This window comes from Argiope bruennichi, chromosome 10 (assembly GCF_947563725.1).
Source record: "Argiope bruennichi chromosome 10, qqArgBrue1.1, whole genome shotgun sequence".
NCBI classification, from domain to species: domain Eukaryota; kingdom Metazoa; phylum Arthropoda; class Arachnida; order Araneae; family Araneidae; genus Argiope; species Argiope bruennichi.
The window spans coordinates 76,512,217-76,531,205 of NC_079160.1; the positions used below are offsets into that span (position 1 = coordinate 76,512,217).

Consider the following 18,989-nt stretch of genomic DNA (forward strand, 5'->3'; position numbering starts at 1 on the left):
TCAATCGCTTACGTTCAAGTATTTTTTATAAAGTTTTTTATACAAAAGACTTTTGATTACATTAATTCAAGTGCTACTTCTCTTATAGGTTTAGAAGCAATCACATGCAAGCAAGTTCCTTTGTATCTCGAGAAACTAGATATTTCGCAGTAAGTGAAGTTATATTTTAAAAGATTTTTAATTTGAAGATTGCATCCCGAACTTAAGAGAGTCTCTTCCATCGATTTTATAGTATGCTTTGATAATATACTACTTCTTAATTTCTGTTTTCTTCAGCGGAGGATTTAAGGATTTTTCAGCTCCAGAAAAAATAAGGCCTTTAAAAAACTGACCAATTTTATTTAACTTTTTAACATATTTTCTTAGTCAACATATTAGTGATTTATTTTTGTTTAATATTTTATTGTAATAGTTTTGAAAAAAAGATATTCGTTTTCATTTATTTATTTTCTTAATGTGTATTGTTTCAAAATATTCTTAATTTATTTTCTTTATAGCTTTTCGTGCATCACAAAAATAATGATATTTTTGAAAAATTAACTATAATTATTAGTTAATGATCTCATAAGTATTGTGTATGTTGTCCATAATATTCAATTTAATAATTAGTATAAAAAAATAACATTTTTATTTAAAGGAAACATTAAGAAGAAGATTTTTGATAGTTAATGGAATACATATATAAATCTAAAAGAAAGAAAGAAAATACAGTTGGCTCGTGCATCACATGATTAATCCACTTGCACAAGCAAGCAGCTTAAACTGCGACGTCATCTTGATGAAAGCAGGATCACCACAGTAGCAAAGAGAAACATTTAATAATTATAAAAGATTGTAAAAAACTTTAAAGAAATATAACATTGCAATTTATTATTTTAGTAGATCTTTCAAATTTAGTATAACAACCACTTAAATGAATAATTAATACTTCAGTATATTATTGAAAAAAATCAGTAATTATAATTTAATTTATCCAGTAAAGATTTTAATAATTAAATAAAAATACACATTGAGCAAATTTTTGTAGTACTTAGAATTTATATATTTTTTCAACTAATTTATTTATTTGGAAACTAAGTTTGTAACATTTTCGTTCTTCGCAATGGCGACAAAAATAAACTTTTTTAACATGATTATTAAGTCAAAAATCACTTAACTGAAGCGTACCCTTTAAGTTTTGCGACCCTTAGGTAACTGTCTAATTTGCCTAATCGGAAATCTGCCACTCGATCTCTTTTTATCCTCATTTTTATTTACATCCCGAGCGGGGAACAAAATAAAATGAATAGGAATGATGATAAACCCTTTAAGGTCACAGCAGTCTTCAAGCGGTGGTATTCCCCCTACCCATCATTTCCGCGTGCAATGACGCAGTATGGTATGTTTTGTGCCTCACAGTATATATGTAAGAAATTTGCATTTTGGTTGCCTTCTTTTCCACTTGTTGGATCCACAATTCAACATAGATCTATAATTTTGATCAAAGGGCCACATACCAAATTTTACTATCTATATCGTTGCTTTTTTTTTAATTATCATGCTCACAAGCACTCGAATATACAGATATAGAAATGGTCATTTTCGCTTCAAATTTGGCCCAAAATTTAATACACATCATTATTTTGATGACAGACAAATAAGCCAAATTTCTATCACATAATTATTTGCACTTTCGTTTATTGCTTTCGCATATATATAAACAGATGGATAGACTTTCCTAGGCCGGATTTCGTTTAAATTTCAATAAGAGTCTATAAATTTGGTACTGAGACCACATACCAAATTTTACCATCTACATCGCTGCTTTTTTTTTTATTATCATGCTCACAAGCACTCGAATAGACAGATATAGAAATGGTCATTTGCGCTTCAAATTTGGCCCAAAATTTAATACACATCATTATTCTGATGATAGACAAATAAGCCAAATTTCTATCACATAATTATTTGCACTTTCGTTTATTGCTTTCGCATATATATAAACAGATGGATAGACTTTCCTAGGCCGGATTTCGTTTAAATTTCAATAAGAGTCTATAAATTTGGTACTGAGACCACATACCAAATTTTACCATCTACATCGCTGCTTTTTTTTTTATTATCATGCTCACAAGCACTCGAATATACAGATATAGAAATGGTCATTTGCGCTTCAAATTTGGCCCAAAATTTAATACACATCATTATTCTGATGATAGACAAATAAGCCAAATTTCTATCACATAATTATTTGCACTTTCGTTTATTGCTTTCGCATATATATAAACAGATGGATAGACTTTCCTAGGCCGGATTTCGTTTAAATTTCAATAAGAGTCTATAAATTTTGTACTGAGACCACATACCAAATTTTACCATCTACATCGCTGCTTTTTTTTTTATTATCATGCTCACAAGCACTCGAATATACAGATATAGAAATGGTCATTTGCGCTTCAAATTTGGCCCAAAATTTAATACACATCATTATTCTGATGATAGACAAATAAGCCAAATTTCTATCACATAATTATTTGCACTTTCGTTTATTGCTTTCGCATATATATAAACAGATGGATAGACTTTCCTAGGCCGGATTTCGTTTAAATTTCAATAAGAGTCTATAAATTTGGTACTGAGACCACATACCAAATTTGACCATCTACATCGTTGCTTTTTTTTAATTATCATGCTCACAAGCACTCGAATATACAGATATAGAAATGATCATTTTCGCTTCAAATTTGGCCCAAAATTTAATACACATCATTATTCTGATGATAGACAAATAAGCCAAATTTCTATCACATAATTATTTGCACTTTCGTTTATTGCTTTCGCATATATATAAACAGATGGATATTTCCTAGGCCGGATTTCGTTTAAATTTCAATAAGAGTCTATAAATTTGGTACTGAGACCACATACCAAATTTTACCATCTACATCGTTGCTTTTTTTTAATTATCATGCTCACAAGCACTCGAATATACAGATATAGAAATGATCATTTGCGCTTCAAATTTGGCCCAAAATTTAATACACATCATTATTCTGATGATAGACAAATAAGCCAAATTTCTATCACATAATTCTTTGCACTTTCGTTTATTGCTTTCACATGTATATAAACAGATGGATAGACTTTCCTAGGCCGGATTTCGTTTAAATTTCAATAAGAGTATAAATTTGGTACTGAGACCACATACCAAATTTTACTATCTACATCGCTGCTTTTTTTTTTATTATCATGCTCACAAGCACTCGAATATACAGATATAGAAATGATCATTTTCGCTTCAAATTTGGCCCCAAATTTAATACACATCATTATTCTGATGATAGACAAATAAGCCAAATTTCTTTCACATAATTCTTTGCACTTTCGTTTATTGCTTTCACATGTATATAAACAGATGGATAGACTTTCCTAGGCCGGATTTCGTTTAAATTTCAATAAGAGTATAAATTTGGTACTGAGACCACATACCAAATTTTACTATCTACATCGCTGCTTTTTTAAAAAAAATTATTATTATCATGCTCACAAGCACTCGAATATACAGATATTGAAATGGTCATTTTCGCTTCAAATTTGGCCCAAAATTTAATACACATCATTATTCTGATGACAGACAAATAAGCCAAATTTCTTTCACATAATTCTTTGCACTTTCGTTTATTGCTTTCACATGTATATAAACAGATGGATAGACTTTCCTAGGCCGGATTTCGTTTAAATTTCAATAAGAGTATAAATTTGGTACTGAGACCACATACCAAATTTTACTATCTACATCGCTGCTTTTTTTTAAAAAAATTATTATTATCATGCTCACAAGCACTCGAATATACAGATATTGAAATGGTCATTTTCGCTTCAAATTTGGCCCAAAATTTAATACACATCATTATTCTGATGACAGACAAATAAGCCAAATTTCTTTCACATAATTCTTTGCACTTTCGTTTATTGCTTTCACATGTATATAAACAGATGGATAGACTTTCCTAGGCCGGATTTCGTTTAAATTTCAATAAGAGTATAAATTTGGTACTGAGACCACATACCAAATTTTACTATCTACATCGCTGCTTTTTTAAAAAAAATTATTATTATCATGCTCACAAGCACTCGAATATACAGATATTGAAATGGTCATTTTCGCTTCAAATTTGGCCCAAAATTTAATACACATCATTATTCTGATGACAGACAAATAAGCCAAATTTCTTTCACATAATTCTTTGCACTTTCGTTTATTGCTTTCACATGTATATAAACAGATGGATAGACTTTCCTAGGCCGGATTTCGTTTAAATTTCAATAAGAGTATAAATTTGGTACTGAGACCACATACCAAATTTTACTATCTACATCGCTGCTTTTTTTTAAAAAATTATTATTATCATGCTCACAAGCACTCGAATATACAGATATTGAAATGGTCATTTTCGCTTCAAATTTGGCCCAAAATTTAATACACATCATTATTCTGATGACAGACAAATAAGCCAAATTTCTTTCACATAATTCTTTGCACTTTCGTTTATTGCTTTCACATGTATATAAACAGATGGATAGACTTTCCTAGGCCGGATTTCGTTTAAATTTCAATAAGAGTATAAATTTGGTACTGAGACCACATACCAAATTTTACTATCTACATCGCTGCTTTTTTTAAAAAAATTATTATTATCATGCTCACAAGCACTCGAATACACAGATATAGAAATGATCATTTTCGCTTCAAATTTGGCCCAAAATTTAATACACATCATTTCTGATTATAGAAAAATTAGCCAAATTTCTTTCACATAATTCTTTGCACTTTCGTTTATTGCTTTCACATGTATATAAACAGATAGAAGACTTTCCTAGGCCGGATTTCGGTTAAATTTCAATAAAAGTTTATAAATTTGGTACTGAGACCACATACCAAATTTTGTAGTTCTAGCTCAAAGTTTTTTTGAGTTATTGTGTTCAGAAATAGGGAGGCATAATACCAAAAATGTGTTTTTTGAACTCAAATAGGTATAAAAGATGTAGATTCGCCAAAATGGCGAATTCGTATTTTTTTATGGTTATAATGCTTTTTGTATACTTTGGTTGTTTACAATGCTCATTGTACGCTACATTGCGGTAAAATAAAAATGGAACAAAATATAGCAATATTATTAATAATAATAAATTTGGTTTAATCGCCTTGTCGCACACAGGCAATGAAGAAAATGCATAATATTTGTAACATAACATATCCGGTTTTTAGAAATGTGTATATAAAATTTATATAGCTTTTATTTAATTCTATAGAATTCTTAAAATGCTATTTTCAAGAAAGAAATTTTATACATCTTTCTTTTCAGCAACAATTTTGAATTTCTTCCTGAATGGATCACAGAAGCAAAATCCTTGCACACGATATCTGCAAATCATAATCATCTGTCTCATATTCCTGCAGAGTAAGAATTTTTTTTGTTAAACTTTTGTTGATTCCCCCCCCCCTCCTTTTTTTGTACGTGGATTATAGCTTCAAAGTATTTTAGAAAAACTTGTTTATGTATAAATATTCTGATTTCTGAAATGTTTGACTTGTACTTAAAATTTTATAAAAATGCATATACTTATTAAAATTCCAAAAACTTAAATATTTTGGTATCGTACACACTTTTTGTACAATTTCACTGTAAAAAGATTAATCAAAAATATATATTGCCAAATGAAAAAAGGTAAAAAAACATTTAGTTCATATAAAATAACAATTTATTCATTTGATTATTTTGACATTTCGCTAATGAAAAACTTCATTGAAAAAAGAATTTGTATTTCTTTTTTTAACTTATTTCTCGTAATCCTGCAATTAAATACTTATTTAATTTGCAGGATTCATTTTACGAAGCTATCGCATTGCGGTATATTGAATTTAAAACGCTGAAAACGTTTCTGCATTGTTTCTAATAAAAAGAAATAACCATTTAACACAAAAATATATCATTGAGAATTTTAAAAATGTATTGAAAAAAAAATACTGATGCCTATGATCGTTATAGATGATAATTATATGGATATGATAATATCGATAGATATCATGGTTATGCAATTAACATGATTTATAATATTTTAATACGATAATTAAAACGTGGCCGATACATTCACGTAATAAGAATTCATATTATAATGTATTTAAATTATCGGTCAAATTTATACAGTTATTGTTAGTATGGTTTTACTTATTTAAATTATAAGCTTCATTGTTCATATATAAACAACAATTGAGTGTATACGTTAGCTTTTCCAAACAAAACCAGTCAGAATAGTCTCCCTGAAACTTTTTCGTAGGATGTCTACTCTACATTTTCGCGTAAAAGTGCGAACCTCGGATTATGCCGTGAATGCCACCATTGTTCAAATTTTTATCTTTAAAGTCCCGCTCAACAGTTTTGTGGGTTCATAATACAGTCGAGAAACCGAATAATAAGATAAAAAATAAATGAGATAAAGCTTATCATTAAATGTGCTTATTTTTAGTATGGTTTTACTTATTTAAACTATACGCCTCAATGTTTATCCATAAACTATAGGTGAGTGCGTACTTTTGCTTTTCTAAACAAAACCATCATAAATTTTCTCCCCGAAACTTTTTCGTATACTCTTTATTAAGAATGTTATCCCCTACATCTTCGCTTAAAAGTGTGAATCTTGGGCCATGATTGCTCAGATTTTTATTTTCAGAGTTTCACGCATCAGAGTGTTCTGGGTTCATAATACAGAAGAGGAGTTTAGTTTAGTTATAGTAACGTCCTGTTTTAAAGCAACACTAGGACTATCTTGGGACGGACCTCGTAATTTTGAACACCGGTCAGATGTCGAGGACGACACCTGCACTGACACCTTCCTCTCTAAACTTCTACACCACACCAGCGGGAGGACAATACAGAAAAGGAAACCGAATACTAAGATAATAAATAAATAATATAGATCTTATAATAAAAGATAAAGAAAAAAGAAAAATATAAATAAAAATAAAAGGGGTCATACAATAAAAATAAAATATAAGATAATATAAGATAACAATATAAATAAAAAAATAATTTAAAATACTATTAATAAGAAAAAAAATTGCATATAAACAATATATACATATTTAGCAGAATATAATACTGCTCAACATCTCAATATGTAAAACATTATATTCTCTAACCATTATTATGTAAAAAGTTTCCAATATATTTTTACAATGTTGTTGATCCCAATTTCTCCAGTCTTACGCTGAACCATTTCCAAAATTCCCATAGTTTTATAACTATTTGGGAAAAATTTTTCCCCTACGGGTTCTGATACCTGATATACACTGATTTTTTTTTTACGTTCCATCTTGCTATATTAGTTTGAATAATCTATGTTTTTTTTTAAACAGGATTTTTTCTTGCTGCAATCTTATGGACCTTAGGCTGAATCACAATTTCTTGGTCAAACTTCCCGATTTTCTCACCCAGTGCCATATGAAATCACTCTCCTTGCAATATAACAAATTTGAGAAGCTGCCGTATAATTTCTTCTGGGCATTGCCATGGTAAGCTCTTTTTTTTTTAAATGTACAGAATCTCAATTTTTCATTTCCAATTGAACGTTTGGTTAGAATTGGAAAACAAAAATCTTTGAGACCAATATAATGTTTCAAAGTTAACAGTAATACTAACTAAATAGTTTATTTATTATACAAATCCTAAGTACAGAATGTCCATAAAAGAATTCCGGGGTTTTAAAAAATCATATCGAGTTAACGGTTTGAGTTTGGTCAGATCCTTTAATTTTGAAGAAATCAGTACTGATCAAATTTTATTCACACCAGTTTCAGTTTGTTTTTTCAACACCAGGTAGCGTCGAGCGTCATTGACCTTAAAAAACGTAGCAGATCCTCATGATTTTTACTGATGACGGCACCTGAACCAAGACAATTGTAGAATTGGGGTTCACAGCTACCTCGTGAGTTCGTGGAACATCAACGTGGCTCACCGAAAGTGAATGTTTGGTGCAGCCTTATGCATAACCAACCTTATGCGGCCTTATGCATGTCCCTTCTTTTTTATAGAATGTAAATCGTAATGTTTACTGTGAAATCTTAGAGGAATATGTTTTCTCTTAGTTGGTTGATACTGAGGCGGAGAAGAGTCCTATATACTTTTAGCAAGATGGAGCATCATCTCATTTCAGTTTGCAGGTACGGGAAGCATTCGATACTCGATTCGGCAACTGCATTGGAGGGGACGGCCTGTTTCTTTTCTTCCAAGAAGCCCGTATCTGACTCTATTAGAATTATTCATTTGGGTACATGTCGAAAATCTTGTTTTACGTTGAGAAAATTCAAGATGTAAACCATCTTAGGCAAAGGATAATCACTCCAGACATGCTGTCCAGGACATAGTTGAATATAGTTTAGGTATATGTCATGCCACAAACTGGGCACTTATTAAAATGTACTTAATAATAAAAATCTTGGTAAATTAATCTTTAAATACATATATGTAAAATTAACCTACTTTTATAATTAAATTTTAAAAAATTGCATCAAAATCCCGAGTTTTTTATGGAAACCCTGTATTATATTTGTTTTCATTATAATGCAAAAGCATTAATACAGCAAAAAACATGATAAAATTACTTTGTGCAAATAATTAATAGTGAATATTTTCTTCCATTTTTAAAACGTTTGTATTTTTGCTTATAATTTTTATATTTATTAAAAGTACTTATTTTACCCAATGCATAATTTTCAGTTTGGAAATGCTCAACTTATCCTACAACTCCCTGAAATCGCTTCCAGTCTCCTGTGATTCTGTAATCAACCTGAAAACGTTACTACTGTCAGGAAATGAACTGAATGACCTCACAAATCTCGTCAATCTGCTCAAACTCTCAAGAATAGAATGTTTGCACCTAGCTTACAACAAAATTAAGGAGCTCCCAGATGGGTAAGTTTATTGAAATGAAAGTTATCCGATTAAAGGAGGGAATGAAAAATATAATCATTTTAAGTTATTTTCCATAATAAAATTAAGAATTCTTATAAATGATAAAGAAGAATTTGTATGTGGTGGCGTTCTACAAGAAAGAGCGTTTGACTTAAATAAACTAAATTTGACATATTTTAGGGATGGGGAGGGGATGTGCCCCATGAAATATGTTTTCTAAAAATAATTTTAATAAATTAAATCTTTTAAAATAGAAAATGTCCGTCTGCCAGTCTGTCTGTAACAAAGATAACTCAAAAACGCTTTGAGTTGACAGCTGAAATTTGGACATGGGCTTTACACCAAATTTGTAAATTTCTGTCAAAATTATGGGCAAAATCTATTCGGAGAAAGTTCTTCTGTCCAACTGTTCGAATATAATTTAACATGATAGTTACAAAACAAAAAGTGCTAGATAGATCAAATTTGATACACTAATTTAACATCTGAAAAAGACGGAGAATACTTCCTCTGCATATATTATATACATTTCATTTTGTTTATTCTCAGATAATAATTAAACAAAATTTGAATTAATATGAAAAAATTTCAACTGTTATAAATTTACAAATTTGGCGAGATTTAAATTTAAAATTTAAATCTCGCCAATTTAATGGTTAAATGGCGAGTGACCAGGCATATAAACAAATCTAAACAGATTTTTTTAAAACTTTATTCGATGAAAGATAACGCAGCACACGTTTACCCATAATGTATACGCTTCATTGTATTAAAAATCTTCTGAGTTCAAGCTTTCAAACAACAGAAATAGGAACCGGATATCCTTATTAATTTATGTCTCATAAATTATACGCTATAATTTGCGAGCTATTTCTTCTTCTTTTTTTTGTAATTGATACTCTTTATGCAATTGCATTGCAAATTTTACATAATAGTAGAGAGCAAAAAACATATTCATCTTACAACTATAACCAGGGCGAGCGGCTTTGAATTTTGCAAGTCTTCAAAAACATTTTGTCTTTTTGTACGTTTTTAAGTTATTTGTGTACCTACGAGATACAAGGAGAAAGCTGTGAAGGTGTTTTTATTTTTACCTGGATATTTTAATCTTTTTAGTTGTTTGGGTCATTCGAATTTAGGTAAATCTCGCTTAGTTACTTTCTTTTTCACTGGCGGATCGTAAAATGCTTTTTATAGCCTCACGTTTGTGCTTAATCTTCTCCAGCATTTGTGTTTCAACGGTTAACCCCTAATCTTTTTTTTCCTCGTTTGTTTCGTAGTATTTTTTTTATTGGGAATGAGGAAAGTTATAAATAATCTCTTAACGAAGAATGCAATGTTTTGTCGAGACGTTTTTTTTATAAATAAATTGGAGTTTTTTTAAATAATAAAATAATTATGGCAATAATTTTGATAAAGCAATAGAGGAAATCGCCTACTCGAAATTAATGCAAATATTTGATGCTGATTATTATTATTTTTTATTGAAGTTAATGCATTGCTATTTACCAAATTAACATTGTTTTTTTTTTTCATCTTTTTTCACTTTATAATTAACTTCAGTTTTCAATGATTTAAATATCGAATAACTTTGTTTTAATTGAAAGAAATCGCAGAGACAAAAGTGACATCTTATTTATTTTTATATTCTAAGAATATTGTTTGTTCATTAAAAAGGCGGTAAATTTCACAATATTTTTTTTTCATGACGCGAAGTTAATACTACATTATCATTGAAAGAAAATGTTATGTGTTTTTAATTTTACTCACACATGACATTTTGGTTATACGGACATGATGAAAATTATAAAAAATAATCGTTGTCCTTCGTAAATTGTTTAGTAATCAAGATTTCGTCATCATGGAGAAGAAAATTAGATAGTTCCCATATCTTTCAAATACTGCCTTTTTTTCCAAGGCAGCCGATTGGTTGATTCTGTTGAAACCGTAATAGTAAAAACGTTCAAAATTCGAATTCTGCAAAAAAAAAAAAAAAAAAAAAAAAAAAAAATGCTTTGCTAATATAATTATTCCAAGAAAATTCAAAATTTTATCACGCTCGTAATACATTTTAAATTTTATTGAATATTTTCGAATTTTCTTTCATATGATATTTAAATATTATGCCTCAATTTCGTTTTATGATTTCATTACAGTCTTACGAGTTTCGATATGCTTCGGTTTTGACATCCCTATTTTTGTCTTGTTTATACAAAATTTGTTTTAAATTTTTCACATTCAAATAAATATTTCTTTTAATCAAATTTTTTAAAATTATTTTTCTAACATTTAAATCTTTAACCTATTTTATAACTATTAATTAAACTTACAACTTGCTTTTATCCCCCTCGAATTTGCTATCAGTTGGTACTCTTCATTCTTATGGACGCGAAATCTAATTGAAATGAGTTATCTAGCTTATAATTAAGCTCCTAAAATTTTAAAGTATTGTATTGTCTTCTAGAACATATAACGTCGTTAAATTTCACAACTCTAGCGCTTTAAGGAAGATTGAAAAAATTTCATTCTTTGCATACATGAAAGAAATTAAATAAAAGCGTGTAAAATTAAAAATTGTTTCTAAATTTTAATAATTTTTTTCCTTATTTGTTATTGATATATCTTTATTACTTTTTCTATTTATAATTTTAAGGCAAAATACCTTTTTTTCAATTATCATTAAAACAGTGTTTATTTTTATTAATTAATGAGTGTTTTTTTTTAAATAAAACTAATAGATATCCTCATTCAGTTTCTTTCAGGCCTTACATTTTCTCCGAACACTTTCACTCTCCGGAAATGATTTGGAGAGCATCCCTAGTCAAATTGCTAAAGCACACAATCTAGAGAAATTATATTTGCATTCTAATCAGCTGGCTTCCATTCCCAAATTCAGCGAATCTGACAATCTACAGGTAAGAGGATTTTACTTAATCTTTTTCAAGAAAAATAATAAAATATTGCACTTCTAATCGCTATTTTTTTAAAACTTTCTGTGGAATTTGAACCTGTTCAATCCTACTCAAGAAGTATTATACCACTGCTATATTAATAAAATACGGTTTCTGTTTCCTGTAGGTTCTTGATTTAGCTTGCAATAAAGTGCATCAGTTGGAGCTGGCTTCCATTGTTGCAAAAGATCTTACATATCTAGATTTATCAGCCAACTTTGAATTGAAAATTGATCCCACAGATTTTCAGCATTTATGGTATGTTACAGAAAAGAGATTCAATTATTATTTTGTTTTGGGTTACGGTTATTATATGGTTACTTTTAATATTCATGCTACTAAAAACAAAATATCATTCATGATTACTACCAAACATTATTGAGATTTTCCTAGCTTTTTAAATACATAAGTGAATAAATAAAATAAGTGTTAAATATATTAAGCATTAAATATATTAAGGGTTAAATATATAAGTGTTATAAAATAAATGTTAAATATATAAGTGTTATACAATAAGTGTTAAATATATAAGTGTTATACAATAAGTGTTAAATATATTAAGTGTGTGCGCATGCATATATATATGCGTGTGTGAGAGCGAGAGAGAGTATTCTATTACAAAATATGTATATATAATAAAAATAACAGTATTGTACTTTATAAATAAAAGAAGCTGATCTTGACGAGAATGCTGTCATGGTAAATAGGCATGAATTATTTTATTTTACACTAGCCGCCTTTGGTGACAAGCTAACTCGCCAAGGATATTAGATTATTTAATTCAAATTAAATCTCATAGATATAACCTCATGTCTCATTTCTTTAACAAACTACTTTTAAGCATCAAATTATCAAAAACTTAAAATAAAATTTTAAGATATTAATTTATTTAACGATTATAAAGTTAGATTAAAAATATACTATTCATATGCATAAGATAACAAAACTGTTAAACGACAATGAAGCAATTGATAAAGGACAGAACAATTCATTAATTTTCATTGTTTTCAAATTTTGATTTGTAAGCAATAATCTCTTTCTTAGTATTTTTGTTTCCATTCCGCAAATCGGAATCAGATATGAATGAGGCATGCAGCAAGCTGATAAAAATAACAAAAAAGAATTGTTTTGAAATACTTCAAAACCTTATTTCCTGGTTTTGATTTGATTGATTAATTGTACCTGATATTATTTGAACAAATTTAAGTAACTTTAGAATGTTCAAAAGTCATACATTGGAAAGATATCAAATAAGATAGGCTTGTTACTGATAAACGTTTTTGATAAAAATGACTGTGCTCGTGTATAAATCTAGGCGTTTGGAGTTTCGCTTCCGCTGTTAAAAGTCCCGTTTTGAAGATCATAACAATCGGTGATCGATTGAATTTTCTTCAGTATTTTCTCAGAAATACAAGGGACTATTTCTTCTACAACAATGTCAATGGGAAATAAGGGAGTGTTGTTCAAAATTGATTGGAAGATCAAAAATTTTGAAGATTTCCCAGCAAGAAAAGGACAATTATTATCGAGTCCCACGTTCGTCATCGAAAGTTTGCATAATAGCAAGTGGATTTTGCACTTGTATCCCGACGGCGATAGCGATGGTAACGGCAAGTGTACCGCTCTGTATCTTGTAAGAAAATCCGATGATGATTATCCAGATGATATTGTGTTAGACTGCGAGCTGTCCTTCGTAACTTCAGAAAGATTACTTCCTGTTCCCTGGAGTATGCCTCCGATTTCTTGGAAAACAACGGAACATACTTTCCAAAGAGGAGGGAGATGTGGTTCCCAAGAATTTTTAGCAAGAGAAAAAATTCTCATGTATTTGGAGCATGACACTTTAACTGTACGTTGTGTAGTATTCCAGAATGATGGAAATCCTTTTAGGAGTGGAGGATGCGTGGCTGTAAGTCTGGTTGGAACTGACCAAAGGTCTTTTGAATGGATTATTGAAGATTTTCCAGATTTAAAGCCAGGAGACAAGAAAGTGATGTCGGTGAAGTCAGCTTCGAAGGATGAGTATTCCATGAACATGACTTTGTCAATGATCAGTGAACGCCTGATGGTGGATGTGTCTCCAATTGACGGAAAAAGAATTAAACGTGCTTATTGTTCGCTGTATGCCAAAGACGGATCAGAGTCGTTTTTTTGTGGTTCTGACTCAACATGGCTCAATGAAACCAAAGGCGAACAAAAGTGGAGTTTCCCTCTGTGGTGTTCCAAGGAAGATCTTTGGGATAAACTAATCAACAATTCGTTACATCTCGTGTGTAATTTCAAATTCCATCTTGGAGTCGAGTTTGGAAAAATTGAGAACACTTACTTCCGACCAGTCTCTGACCCCAAAAATGAATTATGTAGCATTATGTAAACCTATTCGTCGTATGCCGTATATTGCATTCATTTCTTCCTTAAATATTCCAATTCCCAAACTCTCTTTCAAAAATGAGTCAATGTGAAACTTACCACCTGCATTCTATCAAAGATGTAGTTTACGATTATCAATCAATAAAATAAACTTTGAATTCAAAAATTTATTTTTCATAACAGATGAAATGGATTTATTTGTACTATAAAAAGTTTGTTAGAACTTTTATTTAATAAACAAATAATTAATTTCTGAAAAAGTGACTGGTTACATTAGAAAAAAAAATGTGATTCATAAAGTGTTTATGGCTAAATAAAATGACAACTTCATTGTAGATATTAGAAATGGAATTTTGAAGCTATAAATTATTGAAATGTAAATATGAAATATTTTCTACATTATATATAAATGGATTTATGATATATTGGAGTATAAAATTTGGTAATTATTTATTTATATTAATGTTTAAAGTATTATATTTCTATTCCCCTATATGTAATATATAATTCTCTCTATATGCAATATATTAATTAAATTGTTTGTAGGCGTTTGAGAAAAAAAATCTGATATCTGTAGCCATTTCTTTTTGTTAGTTATATATACTTCTGATTTAATAGATATCTCAAAAAACGGCAATGTTTCAGAATATTCACTTACAATTGATTGATTTTATTAGTATATTTTTTATAAGAAAATGAGTGCGTATGTTTTAAAAATGAAGGATTATTTATTTTTCTCTCTGAACGTTGCTTACATTAGTCAATAAGTGCATCTATGAGCTAAAGTTATTTCATTTATTTTTATTTGATGAAGAAATATTCATAAAATTGAAGGTAAATATCCTTTATCTTTGTGTTTATCAGTGACAAACTATACTGTAATTTTTATTTCAAATTTTGCATGCATATGTGTGTGTTAAATCTATGCAGTATGCAGTAACCATTGTCAAGAATATCATATTTCTTATGATTTTTCAGCATGTACAAATTTAAAGCATTGATTTGTTTATTTCTTTAAACTTTGTACCTTGATAGTTCTTATATTTTTCTCTACGACAATTATTTGTAGCCTTAACACATTCTTTGTTACACAGTAAAATCCTTATTTATATCTGAGAGAGAAATACTTTATGAATTTGGCTATAAATTGTCTTTTTCTTTTATATTTATCAATGGTAGAATTTTCTTTCTTTATTTACTAATTGTTCTGGAACTTTGGCGACCAGCTGACTTGCCAGTATTAATTCCCACTAAAATTTTCAATTAAATAATTTTTGTAATGTAAACAACTTTTTCAGTGAAATATTTTTGAGCTTCAAATTTTGATAGTCATATAACTCAAACTATTATAGAAACCTTAAGCCATTCTATTCATCGTACGATATATCTCTCTAATTTTCTGTCAGCTCCCATAAAAATTTAAATTTTGATTTAACTTCAATTAAGACAAAAACATTTTTTTTGCTTAAATCGAGCATACTTCAAAACTATGAACACAGAAAACAGAATATATATATATATATATATATATATATATATATATATATATATATATATATATATATAATATTATATTATATTTGAGAGAGAAATACTTTATGAATTTGGCTATAAATTGTCTTTTTCCTTTATATTTATCAATGATAGAATTTTGTTATAATTAATAATATATTATAAGCATCTTTTAAAAAGTATTCGCTTGGCTAGACAGTTTTTTATCCCTTCACTCGGAGTGTGGGAAGTTGTCGACTTCAGTAATTTTAGAACTCGCGTTGAATTAATTAAATAAAAAAGGTAGAATTGGATCCGGAAATAAGACAACATTTTAGAATGAATTTAATATGGGCTAAATTAAGATAAAACTTTGGAAATTAATTAGAATTAAAATTAGATTTTAAAATATCATTATAAATTAAAATAGTTTTATTATCTATGGCAAGAATTTGTATGCATTTTTAAAAAAAAAATAGCACACCTTTTAAGATGATTGAAATTTTTTATTTTTCAAAAGAAATTCCAAATTTCCCCACAATTTAAGTTTATTCTTTTTATTAGTAGTTTTATTATAAAATGCAGAGTTTTTAACCATCTTATATGAAAATTTTTGAATATGTGAAAAAACATTAATAAAACATCCTATAATTTTTAACTGCGCATTTGCGAAATGCAGCATATTTTTTCTTTCGCGATTTAAAAGCAAGATATATATAGTGCAATTTATATAAAAATTTCAGTTGGTTAATATTCAGATAAAAAAGAGGCAATGTAGCCAGCTTAATTTCAATTGCTGTCTAAGAGAAACTAATTGACAGCGTTATTCCAAGAAATAGTAATCTTTAAACTTGGTTCTTCAAATAATTATGCTGAATTCTATAAAAAAAAGTTGGAAATATGCCCTTTTATATTTATTAATTAAGCACATATAAATTGTAGGTGAAATAGTTTTAAAAAATTCTTATATTATTCATTATTATTTGAACGAATATTAGGCTTCTAACATTAAGTAATTTGATTGGAATATAATAAAAATCTTAAATAAAAGCCTGTGTATATTGCAGATGTGTCTATTATTATTTTGAGGTGGTTTTTTCTTTTTCTGCAATGGTGGTTGCTCTTCTCCGAGGAAAGCTATCCGCGAATTTTTGGAATGTTTTTGCCGAACTTACATGCTATTCTCGTAAAAAAAAAAAAAAAAAACCTGGAAAATTCTATAAATGATACAAAGCTTTATGGTCTAGCTTCAATTTGGCGTTCCGTTGAATCCAACAGGTGTTTAATGAAATTGAAACCGTGATTCTGCCAAGGTCCGTCAAATTCTTCAACACCACAGTATACATAAACTTCGTGTTTGTTAATTTTATTCAAGCTCTGATTAAAATTATTTTTACGATAAAGACACTAAAGAAAAAAAAGTTATTCTAATTTTTAAATCTCGAATGGTATCGATTCAAATTTTTTCACGAGTTTTCAGTATTTCTAGATAAGTGAAAAATTTATTTTCATTGCAAAGATAACGAAAACACTTCATTGCAATATAGTGTCTAACTGCAAAATTTCAAAATTGAAAATCAATAAAAAATAATCTGAATTTATTGAAAAATTGTTACGGTCTCTCTCTCTCTCATGTGTGTGTGTGTGTGTGTAAAATTTAATTTAAACTTAATTAATCTCCTAATTTTTAGCTCAATTCAGCACATATCAACTTCATTCTAACATATTCTCTTATTTCCTGATCCCATTCCGCCTTTTCTATTTAATAAATGCAACACGAGTTCTAAAATTGCTGAATCGGCTAAATGCCGACAAGTTCCCACACTCCGAGTGAAGGGATAAAATATTGCTGATTTAAACAAATTCTTCTAAAAGATCCCTATGATTCCCTTACTTGTGAGTAACACGTATTAGAAATCCCTATTAAAATCTCACAGTATATATTCACAGGGATAAAATTTTCATTAGCTTTTCCTCATTTCGTTTTGTATCGTTCAGTGTTGTGCTTGTCGCTTCTGCTTGCGCAAAAAATCATGTCTCCCGGGAGGGATATAAAACGAAGTTAAAAATTCAGTCTTTTCATACTTCAAAATTATGTTTACATATGTATATATAATACGCTAACATACGTGGTACAGAAATCACGCTTACTACTTATTGCCGAATGGCAATAACCAAATGTAAACAAACCATCATACGAATTTTACATTCCTTCATTGAATGTTTTTACAACTGTTTTGAATCCATTGCCTTGTTCAGCTAATTAAAGGTGCTGCAGTATATTATTAGAAATTTTGTGGAAATGTTTTGTGGTGTCACCAAAAGATACATTCAATCATAGTAAAGAAATCTAGAAATAGACTTCAAATGGAAAATTTAATCGAGTGCCAAAATAAGCTTAATGGTCAACAGATAAACAATCGTTATAATTTGCTTACAGTAATTGAGGCTCCAAAAAATTATCTTACAAAAATAATCTTTGCGCTATCTTAAGATTCAAAATTTTTTCATGATATCAATTTCATTTCTGTACAATTTGCCTCTTAATTTTAAGAATATTTTTAATTCTATTTGATGCCCCATCCGTAGCAATGTTTTTAAATGATATGACAGAATTCAAGCTCATCCATCAAAACATTCAACCGCGTATTTTTATCAATTAATAACACTTCTTTTCACTTCCGCTTTTATTTCGTGATGTATATGTTACAGGAAAAACTCGAAATGTCAAAAAGCGAATTGACTAGGTAAAACGCGTTTTAACTAACTGCGCTGGGGAGAACCTGTTTTCGTATGGTTATTTTTATATTAGTTTTAAATTCTATAAATATTTATACAGTAGACTAAAGCTAATCAGGATACAAGTTTGATACAAAAGTCATATTCGCTGATTTTCAGATCTGAGTTCGATACATCGCCTCAAATTTTCTTGACTCATCAATGCCTACCGAGACAGAAAATTTCTCTGAGAAAAGCACCAAGAAGCTTTAAAAACTAGACAAGAGTTCGTCTGCTGTTCTTTTGAAAAAAATTGTTCTTCAAAGAGATGTTTCTGTATGAAAACGGGTTCCTAAGAGTCAAAGTAGTTTGCCATGTCAAAATAAGTAATTTCGATACTGTGTTAAGCAATATCCAAATAAAGTATTTTTTCTTCAATGATAGGTTTTTTCTTCAAACACTGTTCTATAAAATATGGTTTAATACAATAATTTCGGATAGATACGAG

General features: G+C 29.0%; 1 protein-coding gene across 1 annotated transcript in view; it reads left to right on the forward strand.

Moving 5' to 3' along the window:
- The window catches only part of LOC129988290 (PH domain leucine-rich repeat-containing protein phosphatase 2-like), a 95,821-nt gene that overhangs the window by 59,363 nt on the left and 17,469 nt on the right, over positions 1 to 18,989 (forward strand). Inside the window, exons 5-10 of the mRNA XM_056096478.1 lie at positions 89 to 149; positions 5,346 to 5,441; positions 7,397 to 7,552; positions 8,757 to 8,951; positions 11,704 to 11,866; positions 12,030 to 12,160. Of these exons, the coding sequence (XP_055952453.1) occupies positions 89 to 149; positions 5,346 to 5,441; positions 7,397 to 7,552; positions 8,757 to 8,951; positions 11,704 to 11,866; positions 12,030 to 12,160 (802 nt within the window). The remainder of the gene's footprint in view (positions 1 to 88; positions 150 to 5,345; positions 5,442 to 7,396; positions 7,553 to 8,756; positions 8,952 to 11,703; positions 11,867 to 12,029; positions 12,161 to 18,989) is intronic.